At 46.1% G+C, this 16,462-nt stretch overlaps 1 protein-coding gene across 4 annotated transcripts in view; it reads right to left on the bottom strand.

Annotated features, from left to right (window-relative positions):
- Nucleotides 1-16,462, bottom strand: part of reps2 (RALBP1 associated Eps domain containing 2) — a 319,465-nt gene that overhangs the window by 248,164 nt on the left and 54,839 nt on the right. For all 4 annotated transcript variants that reach the window (XM_072514142.1, XM_072514145.1, XM_072514143.1 and 1 more), the window contains exon 2: nt 9,275-9,398. In XM_072514142.1, the coding sequence (XP_072370243.1) occupies nt 9,275-9,398 (124 nt within the window). The remainder of the gene's footprint in view (nt 1-9,274; nt 9,399-16,462) is intronic.

Below are 16,462 nucleotides of genomic sequence, written 5' to 3'. Positions count from 1 at the left end.
GTGGTAGGTGGACGTCAGGTCCACTGTGGAAAAGACTCGATCCTGCGCAATCTGATTGACCACGTCAGATGTGCGTGGGAGGGGGTATGAGTAGAGCTGCGTGTACCGATTGATGGTCTGACTGTAGTCAATGACCATCCTGTGCTTCTCACCAGTCTTCACTACCACCACTTGAGCTCTCCAGGGGCTGTTGCTGGCCTCCATGACCCCCTCCCGCAGAGCCGTTGGACCTCCGACCTGATGAAGGTCCTGTCCTGGGCACTATACCGTTTGCTCCTAGTGGCAACGGGCTTGCAATCCGGGGTGAGGTTCGCAAACAGGGAAGGTGGATCGACCTTAAGGGTCGTGAGGCGCATACGGTGAGAGGTCCGCCAAATTTTAAGGTTAGGCTTTGGAGATGGCACTGAAAGTCCAGGCCGAGTAACAGGGCAGCGCAGAGGTGGGGGAGGACGTCGAGCTGGAAGTTGCTGAACTCTACGCCCTGGACGGTGAGGGTCGCGATGCAGTACCCCCGGATTTCCACGGAATGGGATCCGGAGGCCAGGGAGGTTTTCTGGGTGACGGGGTGTACCGAGAGGGAGCAGCGCCTTACCGTAGTGGGGTGGATGAAGCTCTCTGTGCTCCCGGAGTCAAAAAGGCAGGTCGTCTCATGCCCATCGACCTTCACCGTTGTCGTTGCGGTCGCGAGGTTGCGGGGCCGGGACTGATCCAGGGTGATAGTGGTGAGCTGCGGCAGATGCTGGGAGGTCCCGGGCTGGTCAACGCTGGTGGAGGTAGCGGCAGGTAATGAACGGCCAGGCAAGCAGGGGTCCTGAAACGCCTTCCAAAATGGCGCCGAAGGTGCCCACGGCGGGCAACATCAAAGATGGCGGCGCCCACGGTCTGCACGTGGCTTGCAGTGAAGAAGATGGCGGCACCCGTTGGTCGCACGTGGGTGGTGTAAGAACGCCGGGCCTGGAAACAGCCTTTGCAGGTCGCGCTCCGCGCCGGGCAGCACTGCCTGGGGTGTTTTTTTTGCCCGCAGAAATAGCACTTGGGGCCCCTCAGAGTTGGCTGGCTGCCGCGCGGCGCAGGCTTGCGGTGGGCTGGAGCCGGCAGCTAGTGGGGCCCACGATGCCCATGAGGGTGCCGCGCGGTCGGGGGCGTAGGAACGAACGCTATGGGAGGCTACTTCTAACGAATTAGCGAGCTGCCTAGTTCCTGCAAGATCAAGCGTACCCCCTTCCAGTAGCCGCTGGCGGACGTACGCAGACTTCATGCCCGTAACGTAAGAGTCTCGAATTAAAAGTTCGGTGTGCTGGACTGCCGAAACTGCCTGGCAGTCACAGTTCCTACCTAGGATGTGCAGGGCACGCTAGAAATCGTACAGAGACTCCCTGGGGAGTTGCTGTCTCGTGGCCAGGAGGTGCCTGGCGTATACTTGATTGACTGGTCAAACGTAATGTCCCTTGAGGAGCTCCATCGCTTCTTTTAAGTGGGCGCATCCCAGATGAGAGGAAAAATGTCAGGGCTCACCCCTGAATAGATGATTTGGAGCTTCTGCGAGTCCGAGGGTTCTTCAGCGGCTGTCCTGAGGTAGCTTTCGAAGCAGGCTAGCCAGTGGTCAAAGGCGGACGTAACGTTGGCTGCGTGAGGGCTCAGCTGCAGGCGATCAGGCTTGATGCGGAGATCCATTGTTTAAAAAATCTTTGCTCAATAAATTGATGCACTATCAATTACCACAAAGACGAGAGTAGTGGAATAATCTAGGCTTTATTGAGCAAAGATGTTGTGCCTCCTGTAGCTGGAACCAGAATGGCTGCAGCACCGGTGAGCACACACATTTATACGCCGCCTACTGGGCGGAGCCAGCAGGCAGGGATTTACCCATGTACCTCTACTATATGGGTAGTGCCATAATACATGTAATACAACTAATGGTGACTACCACAGATGTTGAGATTGAAACACGTGCTGATAGGATGCAGCCATCAACAATTACACTTCTGACACCCAAGATGGAGAATGATTAATATTGAAACAAGGCAAATTACCTTAACAAAGTGACCTTAAATAATGTGCACGATTCACCCAAAAAATGACTGATAGTAATTTTGTGTGTGTTTCCCGCCGGCTGAGATCCAGACCTGGATTCACGGAGTCATTTTTTGGGGCCTTGGTGAGTTTCGCCCCGGTCGAGCCCAGAATTATAAATTGTTTTCAGCAGTGGGGAGTTGAACTTTCCAGCAAGACCTTCTCCTCAAGAGATCCGGGCAGCATTTTGGAAAGGTGCCCCGATCTCTAAGTGAGCATGAGGTTCCCCTCCCACCCCCCATTTGGACAATGCCACCCATTGCAGACATGAGCATTACCCCTCCTTCACCCCCACCCCCGCACCACCAAGTGAGCACACAATGCTATGGATGTTGCTGAGGGCACCCCCCCTTTCAAAACCCCCTTCACCCCTCCAACCTTTCATAACCACCCCTCACCCCCCCTTACATGGGCATGGCTCCCCTGGGAGTTCCAACCTCGTCCCCTGGCATTGCCAGACTGGCATCCAGGCAATGCCCCTGTCACCCTGGCATTGCCAGTGACATTGCCAGGGTGCCCACGTGCCAGGGAGAGTACCAGGACTGCCCTGCCATGTCCCGACCAACCAGGGGTTTCATCCCCACAATCCAAAGATGTGCAGGGTAGGTGGATTGGCCACGCTAAATTGCCCCTTAATTGGAAGAAGATAATTGAGTACTCTAAATTTAAAAAGAAAAGAAATCTTGACTGGACTTGTTTGATTTGGCCCACTTGAGTGCCTATGTATCATTACGACCTGTCCCTCGGTGAAGTCCGCAATTTCAGACGAGATATCCCCGAATTGTTATACTCCTGGATGGGGAGGGATGAATTGGCTCCCCTTCTTTACTTTAAAAATAAATAAATTTAGAGTACCCAATTATTTGGGTTTTTTCCAATTAAGGGGCAATTTAGCATGGCCAATTCACCTAACCTGCATATCTTTGGGTTGTGGGGGTGAAACCCATGCAGACACGGGGAGAATGTGCAAACTCCACACGGACAGTGACCCAGGGCCGGGATTCGAACCCGGGTCCTCAGCGCCGTAGTCCCAGTGCTAATCACTGCACCACCGTGCTGCCCTCCCTTCTTTACTTAACCCCCTTGGTTGATCGGAACAAGGTTAATTTACAAAGGATCCCTTCCCTTATGAACAAAGAACAGCAAAGAACAAAGAAAAGTACAGCACAGGAACAGGCCTTTCGGCCCTCATGGATACCTTTTCGCAGTCAAAATTTATTAATGTTTTAAAAGAAGCCAATTTGACCAGGTTTTCTTGAGTTAAAGAAAAATCGAGTTTATTAGTTACTAAAATGCAAGAAGAATCAAATATAGCACATACACACAGAGTCCAAAAATAACATTTAAAAATATATACAAATTAGTCTTTGACATTTCAGTGAAACGTTGTGGTTGTTAAGTTGGATGATTCCAATAGCAGCTGAGCAGTTCGTGTGGAGATTCTTGGTTCCATAGGTTAGCTGAAATAAATTCTCCGGTTTTCTTTTCAACAGTGGCTTTGCTGACTTGTGACTTGCTTCCAGCAATCAAAGAGAGAGATTTATTTTTAAACTGGCAAGAGCAGAGATGCCTCGTGGATATTCTTCAGCTGTGAGCTTCATAGCATACACTTGTACAGTAGAACTAGATCACTAGACTAGCACATGGTGATCAACATTGCAGTTGGTTTTTAACCGCCTTTTTGGTGTATTCCTGAAACATGACCGCCCAGAAACTGCTTTATTTCAACTCACATCATGTCCGGGATATAACTCACAGGAGATGGGTTCTGCTGAGATGGTAATCAGCCTCTATTATCTCCACAGCAGATGACAGTGAGGAAGTGGCACTGTCTGAAAGAGGCGTGACATACACTTCTCTCTGGGCTGCTTGGTCAAGTGTAATCCACATAAGAATTCCAGCCCGTGGTTACTTTACAGTCTCAGCCAGTTTTTGCTCAGATGTTCTTAATTTTTAAAAAAACAAGTCTTACTTTAAAGTTCAATATAACCGTAAGTAGTTTGGATCTATGATCTGTTGTCATGGCAATGTTGCATTCTTGGTGAGGAGCATTGTAAGTTTTTTGAAGACCTATTCCGAAAATCAGGCCAGTTGTTTGTCCTGGTTCTCTTGGTGCATTTAGTCTTGGCCGTTTTCCTCAGGGTGGATTGTTCTTTCTCCCATGCTCGCAGCAATTTTTTTTCATGAACACTGCATTATCTCGCTATCGCACAGTTACTTGACAAGTCAGCAAATATTACAGCATTAAGCTTGAAGCCAGCTTCATACTTCATTTATTTTATTTAAGGACTCATTTCTCTTCCACACGGTCTGTGCTGTGTGGGATGATGAATGTAGGAATTTCAGTTACATACTGCATTATATGTATCAGGTGCAGTAATGGTTAAAAGCCTGCGTTAGGGCATGTATCTGACTGCTGTGGGGTGTTTTTAAATCCTGGTTTAAAAGACAGACACTTGGCTACACAAGTGCAATTTAAATATCACAAAAGTAAGAACATAACTAATTCCAGCCATGGATATTGTTAGCCATGGATATTGTTGTCGAAGTAGGGCGAGTGGAATTTTATTTATGGAAAGAAAAATTCCCTGGGGGGTAAACAATTAGAGACATTTGGCTGGATTCTCCATCCAGCAACGTCGGAATCGGGAAACGCGATCAGGTGGAGAATCGTGCATCAGCCGAAAATAGAGGCCGGCACCGGCTGCCTGACGGAGTGTCATGCCCCGTTGCCTCGACAGCGGCGTAAATGCATTCCACACTGCACACTGGCACGCGCATGCAAACTGTACAGTAAATCCCACTGACGTATTAACGGTCCCGACCCGCCAATTTCTGGGGCCCCCACGATGCTCCGCCTCCACCAGAGGGAATTACTGATGGCGAGGTTCACTTGTGGTATTTAAAATCGGGAAACAGGCACCATGGCTGGGGGGGAAAGAAGAGAGAGGGTGTACGAAAAGTACAGTGTGCTGACAGTTGTGCCACTGGTTGGGGGAGCTTCTGCCAAAAGGTGGGCCACGGGGTCGGGGTGGACGGGCACAGACCACCATTTCCGCAGCCTGCAAGGCAGCCATGCGGTTGCGCACACTGATGGCTGCCCACTATGAACTTAGTACCAAAGGCCATATGGGTGCCCCGCAGGCCACCCCCAAAGGCCGACTCTGGCCCTAGTTGACCCATTTAGGGGATGGGTGTGCTCTAGTGCAACCAGAGCAATCTTCTTGGCTAGGATCAGGGTGTGTGGGGAGTGGAGTGCCGATATGCAGCTCCTGCTAGTCAGGCTCTCCTGCCAAGCATAAAGAATAATGGCTTGAAGTTGAACAGAACAAAATGTCAAATTGGTGTGCACAGCATCATCTTCCTGAGAGACCAGGGGCTGGATTCTCCGACGCCGGCATGGGAACGGTGGAGTTATACGCCAGACAAGATGGTGCATAAACGGCCACTGATCCCCGATTTTCTGGCGGCTTTCAGGGTGGCAGCGTAGAACACCCGGCTCAAGCTGCCGGTACGCCCGGATAATTGCCAGGTCCGTCGCCGCGCATGCACACAGCGGCGGCCTACAGCGGCTGCGCCGTGCTACATGGCGGACGCAGCCCGCAGACCCGGCCCGTGAAATAGTACCCCCCTTTGGCTGGCTCGCGCGCCCCGGACCCCTCCCTCATACACACAGTGCCCCCAGCCCCGGAAAATGGGCACCCACCCCCGATTGTGGCGGTGCTGGACTGAGTACGCAGCCGCCAGGCTGAGTTCCCGAAGGGTGAGATTATGAGAGACCCACGCTGTCAGGAACTCGGCCGGTCGGGGGCGGAGTATCAGGGGGCAGGCCTCAGGCAATGTCCTGAGGCCGCCGATACATGCAGCGTACTCGGAGAGCACGCTGCTTTGGAGGGGGCGGAACATCGCAAAAGCGGCACCGCCCCAGATTCTGTCATAAACTTGGATTCACCAGCCGTTCGCCGAACGCAATTTTGGCAACCAGAGAATCCAGCCCAAGCTCTCTGCACAAGGTGTTCAGCCTGATCAAGGTAAAATAAGGGCAATCTTGTAGATGCCACATCCCACAGATAAAAAAGGCATGTTAAGAATGTTAGGGATGATAAATCTTGTGGGCAAATTCATTCCCAATATTGCAGCTAAAACTGAACATCTTAGGGAGACTATAACGAAAGACTCAACATTCCAGTGGTCCACCAGTCATGAACTAGAATGGCAGGCATTAAAGTTTCATGGACAACAGTGCCAGTCCTGGCATTTTTCGACCCAGCAAAAAGCACAAAAATCTCGACGGTATGCATGAAAGGATGGTTTGGGAGCGGTCCTACTGCAACAAGATCAACAAAGAAAATGGCTGTCAGTAGCATACGTATCCAGATCAATGTCTGATATGGAACGTAGGTATGCGTAAATTGAAATGGAATGCCTCGGGCTGATTAATGGGCTCACAAAGTTCCATGATTACGTATATGGTCTTCCAACGTTTGTAGTGGAAACGGACCACAGACCACTGGTCGCTATCATTAAAAGAAGCTTAACGAGATGTGCCTGAGGATTCGGCGAATGATCATGAAGATGCAACAATATGACTTTGAGCTGATTTATACACCGGGCAAGCATCTCATTGTTGATGATATATTATCGAAAGCCACCTGCATTGAGAAAACACACCAGTTGGATAAGGAAGTGCAGGTCCATGTGAACATTTGTAACTGAGTCTCTGCCAGTATCTGACAACATGTCAAAACTAATTAAAGAAGAAACCACCAAAGACACTGTCTTGCAGAAAGAGACAACATCTCCATGAAGGATGGCCTAAAGGCTCCTGCGCAAGTTTTTACAATGTACGAGCAGAGTTAAGTGATATGAATGGATTTTTGCTGCGGAAACAACAAATTGTGGTTCCACAGTCGCTATGATCAATGATCCTAACAAAAGTCCATGAAGGGCACTTGGGGGTGGAAAAGTGCAAACGTAGAGCCAGGGATGCAGTTTATTGGCCAGGGATAAACCTCAACATTGAAATGGTGGTGGGTAACTGTGAAACCTGCCAAAGGTTTCAACGCAAACAAAGCAAAGAGCCAATGCAGATGGGTCAAATAGTCCTAATCTGTGGCAGAAGGTTGGCATGGATCTCTTTCACTTGAATGGAAAGAAATATCTTCTAGTAATAGACTACTTTTCTAACTATCCAGAGAAAGCGCAGCTAGCGAATTCCACAGCCAGATGTGTCATTAAGAATGTTAAAGAGATTTTTGCGCCCCACAGGATACCGAACATAGTCATGAGTGACAGTGGTCCCTGTTTCGGCAGTTATGAGTGGACATAATTTGCACGGCAGTATGACTTCAAACACGTCACCTCAAGTCCTCTGTACCCTCAGTCAAACGGTAAGGCAGAGAAGGGCAACCATATCGTTAAACAGCTCCTGAAAAAAGCATTAAATAGCCGAGATGATACCTATCTCACGCTCCTAAGTTATCGTTAGCACCACCAATCAATGGGCTTTCGCCAGCTCAGTTGCTGATGAACAGGCAACTGAGAACGACCTTGCCCTAAATTCCTCAATAACCAGTGAACCATACGTTAGAGAGGCAACTGATCCCTCAAAAAAAGGAGGCAAAAGGAATTTTACAATAGATTTGCGAAAAGGCACCAACCATTGCAGCCCAATGACTCAGTCAGACTGGAAGATTCCAAAGGGAATGGATGGTCAAAGTATGCGAAGGTACTGCAACAGGCAGGTCCAACTCGTATCTCATCATCACAGATGAAGGTGTTGTCTCAAGAAGGACCAGAAGAACTCTGCTGAAGGTTTGGCAACATTTTGTAACGCAACCACCAGAAGAAGTAGGTATCAGTCTGAAGACAGTTGAAGAAGATACAGTGCAGCACACGGAGCAACAACAAGATACAGACACAACAATACAAGAAGAACAAAAAGCAGCATCCACAACTACAAAGGAAGATGAAATAACTTCACAAGTTCAGCAGCCACTTAGAAAATCAACAAGGTTAAGGCGTAAACCTGAATTTGTGACAGACCTGTAAATAGTTTAAAGACGTCAATATTTATGCATATCATATTGAACTGTAAAAAATGATCTAATGAACGTAAATAATTACATTTTCCAAAGGAAAGGGCTGTGATGATATGCATAGAGCAATTCTGTATATATCATAGGCGTATTTTGCAGTAGCTCCATAATAATTAGTTAGTGTAAGTAGTTTGTTATTTATTTATTCCAGTTATCTTTATCACGCAGTTGTTTCAGAATAAATTATTTAAACTAGACGTTCTGTAGTGCATCGTTCATATCGGCCAGTCTACAGAACATGACACAATGGTCATAGATGGTGAATGGACGGTACAGAAAGAGCAGTAGGACATATTCCAATCTCACCCCCCATGCAGCTCCGAAGAGTCAGTTGTAAAGTACTTTAATATTACTGGCTTTCTTGTTCCCATCTGAAAAGAGCTCATTCCATGCAGAGCTCTCCACCTTTTCTACGTTCATTAATGGATCCTAGCTTCAATTATGCAATTGACTTAAAAGGATAGGTTTGTATGGCTGTCGACTTCCTGCTGTTTCTAGTACATTTAAGTGTGAAATTGAATTGCCCAGAACCAGCAGCTCAAATACATCTTTAAAACAGCTTTTTCAGATACACCAACCAGCAACTCCTACCTCCATTAAGGATAGCGAAAAGAGCAATAAGACCTTATAAATTAGAGGAAAATAAATCTATGAAAACATTTTCACAGGTGTCTCAAGGCTCTAGCATTCAAATAAAGTTTTTAGATAAATAATCCCAGAAAACATTACCTCTATTTAGCTTACATATTTTCTATTCCAGTATAATTACTTTCACTTGTTGCAGGAGTGTTTCTGCATTTCTTCAATTCAAAAAAACATGCTGCTGAGATTTTCCCCAACAGCTTTTAACCTATATCTTTCCGCATGGTGTTTCATTTTCAAACTACAAATGAGAATAAAAATTACTATGCAGGTTCCAGAAGAGTGGAACAATAATCATTGACCAATTTGCTATCACGTTGACATTTAATGGTCTACTTGCACGCTCTAACTGTTCACTTCATACTAATATATTCATCAGTTTACAAATCTAACTTGCAATACTTACATCAAGACTTCAAAAAATCGGTATGCAACCCAAAATTAAAAGCAATACCACTCACCACAATTAATGCTATCCAGCTGTACTGGAAGGCTAGATTGGGCTGCAGCTATTAGCTTCAGGGCAATGTAAAACTGGCCACGGCCAAAATAACCCAGTTGCTTTGCACCACATAATTTTGTAATCTAAAAGGGCCAAAGAATATCATAGTTAATACCCTGGTAAAGAACTCTCACTAATCACTTCCAAATCATTCAAATTACATTGTGATTTATAAAACTACTAACCGTGAACGGCAATGCAAGGGAGGAAAGAAAATATATTTATGGATTAGAGGTTATAAATTGGAATTGAAAAAACTGAAATTAAAATGTAAATATATTCTAATTTTTTCTTTCTCTCTTTTAAGCCCAATCTTTCTCTCAATCAAAGTCGTGTTACTTTACAAGGAACAAAAGGATAAGACCTTGAAAACATTTTAGAAATCCCATTAACAGTCTCATTCAACAGTTCGTATCCTGCTTTCAGTATGACCACACTTATTGTCATTTTGTGAGCAAATGCAGTCATCAATTCTTACAGAACAAAAATAGTTCAGGCAAAAGAAATAGCCACACAAAAATGGTCGCCAAAGTAAAGCTGGTGGCTCTTTTTAAAAATATATAAATTAAGAGTACCCAATTCTTTTTTTTTCAATTAAGCGGCAATTTAGCGTGGCCAATCCACCTAGCCAGCACATCTTTGGGTTGTGGGGGCAAAACCCACGCAAACACGGGGAGAATGTGCAATCTCCACATGGACAGTGACCCAGAGCCGGGATCGAACCTGGGACCTCAGCGCAGTGAGGGAACAGTGCTAACCACTGCTCCACTGTGGTGCCCCGGGTGTTGCCTCTTTAATTTAAATGCGATCTTGCCATAGAAATCAGATAAGAGCCTGCATGTTGACTAAAAAGAGGGGACCCACCTTCAATCACACTATAGATCTCGGTCTTGTTTTCAGGAGAGGTAGGAAAATGGCAACAACACCTGACTATTGTACATTTTCCAATCATAAATAATATAAAATAGGGGGACTCTGTCCCACAGATATAGATTCATTATTTGAGTGTCTCCATTGGTGGCGCTTTTGCATTTGATTCATGTAAGGTTCCTCCTGTAAATCCTCGTCAGTCCCTTGTTTTCCTTGATTTTCTGTTCTTTTGGATTTTTTCTGTTCTTTTGGTTTTTAAAATTTCTGTGCCTGGACTGAAATTTTCCTCTGCATTTAAGATTAACTGCCCCAAAAGGATTAACAGCAACCAGGAATCCAATTGCCTCAACTTCCATACACAAGTCCAGTGTTGCAGGTTATTTCAAACCATATGTTAAACAAAGAATCCTCCAATGTCAATTTTACATAAAAGCAGTGCTGTACCTCTTTCAGTATGCATTCGTATTGAAACTTTGTTCAATAAGTTGTGTTGCAATTCTAAATTTGCAGTATAAATTAAATCAGGACCTTGACACGGAATATAACAGCAGTATTGTGTCAAGAGGGTCCTACTCAAAACTCTCAAAATTGAATTAGATGTTAATTATTAATACTCAGGCAGCACGGTGGTGCAGTGGTCAGCACTGCTGCCTCACGGCGCCGAGGTCCCAGGTTCGGTCCCGGCTCTGGGTCACTGTTCGTGTGGAGTTTGCACATTCTCCCCGTGTTTGCGTGGGTCTCACCCGCAAAACCTAAAAGATGTGCAGGGTAGGTGGATTGGCCACGCTAAATTGCCGCTTAGTTGGAAAAAATGAATTGGGTACTCTAAAATTTTTTATTTTATTTTTTTAAAGTGTGAATACTCTTGGTCATGATCTTGAATGATTCATTTTTAAATGCCGGCAAAGGGGCCTGTGCAAAAATCCATGCACAAAGACCTTTTCTATACCAGCAGATGCTGCTTTAGCTGGGTGGTATCAACACCATACCTTGTTATAAACCATACTGCATTAATTTTAATTGACAGGCTGGATGTATACTGCCTGACCTTCTAAAAAATTCATTTACCATAATGCAGCCAGTGGTCTGAAACAGGTAGCTTGCAATATAAATGCACCATTACATGAAGCTGATTGTGTCTACTTCAGCATTTCACATGTGGAAATACTTAAAGAAACAGGGGTACAGAATGTACCTGAGCAAAGGACAAAAGGATTTATTGCTGAAACACAGCTCTAAATTGTTAATCACTCTTGTCTCCCAGTTCTTGAAGAACAAAGGTTTGGTCCTATGTTCTGCAAGTGCGTATCTCACCATAAATCATACCTGATGACCTAAACCTGCATTTCTTTCTTACTAATCGCTGCCTCAGGAGATTTCCTGAATAACTCGAAACAATAGAACTGCTCCAATACAAAGGAATTCCAGGGATGAAGGATTTGTTTTATGAGGAGAGATTGAGCAGTTTAGGCCTATACTTGTTGGAGTTTAGAAGAATGAGAGATCTAATTGAGGTGTACAAGATGCTAAAGGGGGTTGGCAGGGTAGACATACAGTGGATGTTTCCCTTTGTTGGATATTCTAGAATGAGACCAAAAGCTGGATTCTCCATTGGGAGACTATGGCAGGATTCTCCAATTGCCAACGCCGAAATCCCAGAGATTGGCCGGAGAATCCGTTTTTATGCCAAAATCAGGGATGGTGCTGTTTTCGGATGCTCTACACCCCCCAACAACGGCGTAATCGGCGAGTACGCCGCATGCCGTTGGGACGGCGTCAGGACATCACCTGAGGCCCTCCCCCGATGGGCCGGATTCCCAACGATGCAGGTGTGCTCACAGTTTTAGAGGACCTCACGTGGCGGCAGCGAACTGTGTCCAGCACCGCCACAGTCAGTGTGGGGGGGGGGGGGGGGGGGGCCTTCAGCGGGGGCTGGGGGGAGTGCTCCGGGGGTGGTGAGGTGGATTACAGAGGTATACTATCTGGCAGGCCGTGTCAGCACGCGGCCGGTGTCATGTTGTATGGCGGTGCCACCGCAGGTCACCACCGTGCGCATGCGCGGCCACATACCCAGCAATTCTCCATCCATATCTGCAGGTGAAGCTGGGGGCTTTACATGGAGCCACTGCTAGCTCCCTACCGGGTGGAGCATCAGTACAAGGGTGGCGCCAACTTTGTGGTCACAAGACTAGACACATGCTCCGGTCATAGCCTCACAATCGGAAAATCCAGCCCGAAGTTCTCCTGCTGGAGGTGAATAGCAACCAGTTTATGAGACCCCTAGGATTGCAAACCGGCAAGCAAATCAGTATTGCTTGCCATGCAAGGGGCAGCACGGTGGCGGTGGTTAGCACTGCTGCCTCACGGCGCCGAGGTCCCAGGTTCGATCTCGGCTCTGGGTCACTGACCGTGTGGAGTTTGCACATTCTCCCCGTGTTTATATGGGTTTCGCCCCCACAACCCAAAAAAGATGTGCAGGGTAGGTGGATTTGGCCACGCTAAATTGCCCCTTGATTGGAAAACAAAATGAATTGGGTAGTCTAAATTTTTTTTTTTTTAATTCCTTGCCATGTAAATTTATGCATGGCGTGGAATAAGAGGGTACCCGAGGAAATCCTGATAATCGGGCCGCCATTTTGAGCGTCGATCCTGATTTTGCCCTGTCACCCAATTCCCCGTCCCATCGGGGAACACAGTCCAGGGGTCCAGAGAGGGAAACTCCAGCCCCATAGATTTAGGATAAGGGGTGGCAGATTTAAAACAGAAATGAGGAGGTTTTACTTCATTAAAAGGGTTATGAATCTCTACTATTCTCTCCCCCAGAGTGCAGTAGACGCTGGAACAGGAGGAGATAGATAGGTTTCTAATTAGTAGCAGGTTGAAGAGTTATGAGGAGCCGGCAGGAAGGTGGAGATGAGGTCAGCCATGATCGTATTAAATGGTAGAGCAGGCTTGAGGGGCTGAATTACCCACTTCTGCTCCTGGTTCTTAGTATGTTATGTTCAAAGGGAAAGGTGCTCTGCACTAGCTCGCTTTTCCACAACTAGTCTGGAAATATCCAGAGATAGTTGACACCTAGAAAGTGACTGATGCTACAAGTTTCAAAATTAACATAGATTAACATAGAATTTACAGTGCAGAAGGAGGCCATTCGGCCCATCGAGACTGCACCGGCTCTTGGAAAGAGCACCCTACCCAAGGTCAACACCTCCACCCAATCCTCATAACCCAGTAACCCCACCCAACACTAAGGGAAATTTTGGACACCAAGGGCAATTTATCATGGCCAATCCACCTAACCTGCACACCTAACCTCCGGAGGAAACCGGAGCACCCGGAGGAAACCCACGCACACACGGGGGGACGTGCAGACTCCGCACAGACAGTGACCCAAGCCGGAATCGAACCTGGGACCCTGGAGCTGTGAAGCAATTGTGCTATCCACAATGCTACCGTGCTGCCCTCAAGCTCAATCACTTTTCTTTCCTGGGAAATACATGTTTTACATCTGAGTCTCACCCAAGTAACGTTCCAGGTTACCTGTCCCAGTTTACAAGGCTTGCAAGGAATGGTAAAGTACATCCCATCCAGGCAGAATGTTTAATTCCATACATGGCTATTTAGGTCATTGTCATTTTTGTGTAGCTAAGTGCCATCTAGATAGCAAGACGCACTGGTCCACCTTTGTGCAGCAAGTTGACCCTGTCCATCTTTCCACTACCTAATTTCCCCAAATCTGGAGAGAAAAATATACTTTCTGGAACAGCTAAATTGAACGGCATTACAATTAGCTGAAACCTCTTCACATTGAGCAACATTGAGCAACACAGGCATGAATCCATCTCAAAACCATTTTTAAAAAACTCTTCACTAAGTCATGAGGTGCAGCCACAAATAGCAGCATACCCTTCAGAGACGGAGAAACATTACTGGATTATAATTACAGCTTGCTGTGACTACTGGGAACTAACAGTTACATCTGAATATCCTATCAAGTCTCAGTTGTTGCAAAACTAAAGGAAAGCTGCGAGCGTGATGGAAGGTTTCCTATCAATTTTGTTTTAGTATTAACTACAGTACTTGACAGATTTCACTTTTTCTTAAATATTTGCTTTCCATGGTGCAGCCTTTTAAGAAGCTTCTGTAATTGGATTGCATGCCTCAATTACTTGCTGGATAATCTGGGGGAAGGCATTAGGCTAGGTCCAACTCTTAGCACCAAACAAAAGGATCAACAACACACACGTCTATTTTCTTTCCACATCCCACACAATTCATCAAAATAAATAATGCCACCTTGAGAACTGCATCTCTTCACTGTTAGTGCATCCTTCTCTAGTAGGTCCAAAATTCAGAGTCAAATTAAGTAGCCCATCAATTTTTAAATCTCTTTAGTCTACTCCTACAAAAGCAACAACTTTCTTTTCAGGGAGAAAAAGTTTAATTCCTATCCGCACTCCACCCCCCCCCCCGCCCCCAGGTTAACAGAACGGGTTCCCTATATTTCAGACCCAGTGCTCTTTTTTTTTTTACCTACTATTGCTCATCACCTTCAACACCTCGTCTTGCCCACGTGTCCCTAAAAAAAGGTCCATGGCTGCATTCAGCAGGGTATACCAAGATGCATCTCCAAAAGATCGCCTAACCTCTTGCGATCTTCACAGAAGCCCTCCTTCAGTAGACCAATTCTCTCCACACCTAGATTATACACACAGATGAAACCCATTTAGATGTTTCTCTCATTCCCAGCACTTATCAATTGTCGATCTGAACACCAATGCTTGGTCAGCACATCCGCATCTTCTGAATCCATACACTTCCCACAACTATTGAGACATATTTATTTGAATCCACTTAGTAACTCAATGAATTCTTCATCCTCTAGACCTTTTGGGCAATGTAGTGATGCCCCTTCATCAGCTCAATCCCCATTTTTAATGAGTAAATCCACAAAAACACAAAGCTCTTTTCTTTCAACCACCTTGTTGTCCATCTTATTTCCAATATCACTTCTCCGTCTATTTCTCCCGCAAAGCACAGCAGCTCTTTGCCTGTTAAGACTGGCTTGCAGTGCAGCTAGCAAATATTGTGGGTTTGACCTGACTGTCACAGGCACAGAATCAGGTGTAAACTGAGATGCAAATGTTTCTAATTTGATCTAAATTCCTTGTATCTAGTTATATGGCGCTCGGGTTTCTGTTTTGTAAATAGAAGCACTTTCGTTTTCAGGCTTACTTGTCCTTGTTGCAGAGTAACATTGATAACCTCACGTTTGCAGGCTGCTTTCTGTTCGAGAGTACCAACAGGGGCAGCACGGTAGCACAGTTGCAGCACAGCTCCAGGATCCCAGGTTCGATTCCCCGCTGGGTCACTGTCTGTGTGGAGTCTGCACGTTTTCCCGTGTCTGTGTGGGTTTCCTCCGGGTGCTCCGGTTTCCTCCCACAGTCCAAAGATGTGCAGGTTAGATGGATTGGGCATGATAAATTGCCCTTAGGTTAGGTGGGGTTACTGGTTTACGGGGATCGGGTGGAGGTGTGGGCTTAAGTGGGGTGCTCTTTCCAAGAGCCGGTGCAGACTCGATGGGCCGAATGGCCTCCTTCTGCACTGTAAATTCTATGGTTCTGATAGCAACTTTGAAGCTGCAGCTTGGAGTTGGTCAACACAAATTGGCAGTATGACTTTACTTGTGCAACACAAATATAATAAATGTTTCTTGGTCATTTAATTTCAGAGAAAACCATCAGGGTTCACTGAACAGTGTAACTGAATAATGATTGGCAACTAATTTCTTTTTAAAAACATTTATTCCAACTAAGGGGCATTTTAATGTGGCTAATCCATCTACCCTGCACATCTTTGGGGCTTCTCACAATAACTTCATTTGAAGCCTACTTGGAGGTGAGACTCACGCAGACACGGGGAGAATGTGCAAACTCCACAACAACAGTGACCCGGGGCTGGGATCGATCCCAGGTCCTCGGCACTGTGATGTAGCAGTGCTAACCGCTGCACCGCTCGATGGCAACAATTTCTAATGGTCTAGATTAATGTTCCCTTTTACGCTATCATATTCATACTTAGCAGGTACATTGACTAATTTGGTGGTGATGTTGCAATCAAATTCAGCACGAACCTGCACAGCATTATTTATTGTCATTATTCATCCACCCATGTCAAACACCAAAATCTGCTGAATTTTAATTTTTTTTCCAACCTGGTTTATAATAATCAGCAAAAAAAAAAAACTACCCTGGGCTACAGCAACAAAGGTTGCTGC

Source organism: Scyliorhinus torazame, chromosome 8, assembly GCF_047496885.1.
Source record: "Scyliorhinus torazame isolate Kashiwa2021f chromosome 8, sScyTor2.1, whole genome shotgun sequence".
Lineage (NCBI taxonomy): Eukaryota > Metazoa > Chordata > Chondrichthyes > Carcharhiniformes > Scyliorhinidae > Scyliorhinus > Scyliorhinus torazame.
Note: the sequence above shows the minus strand (reverse complement) of the source record. Positions and strands in the feature narration are given on the sequence as shown.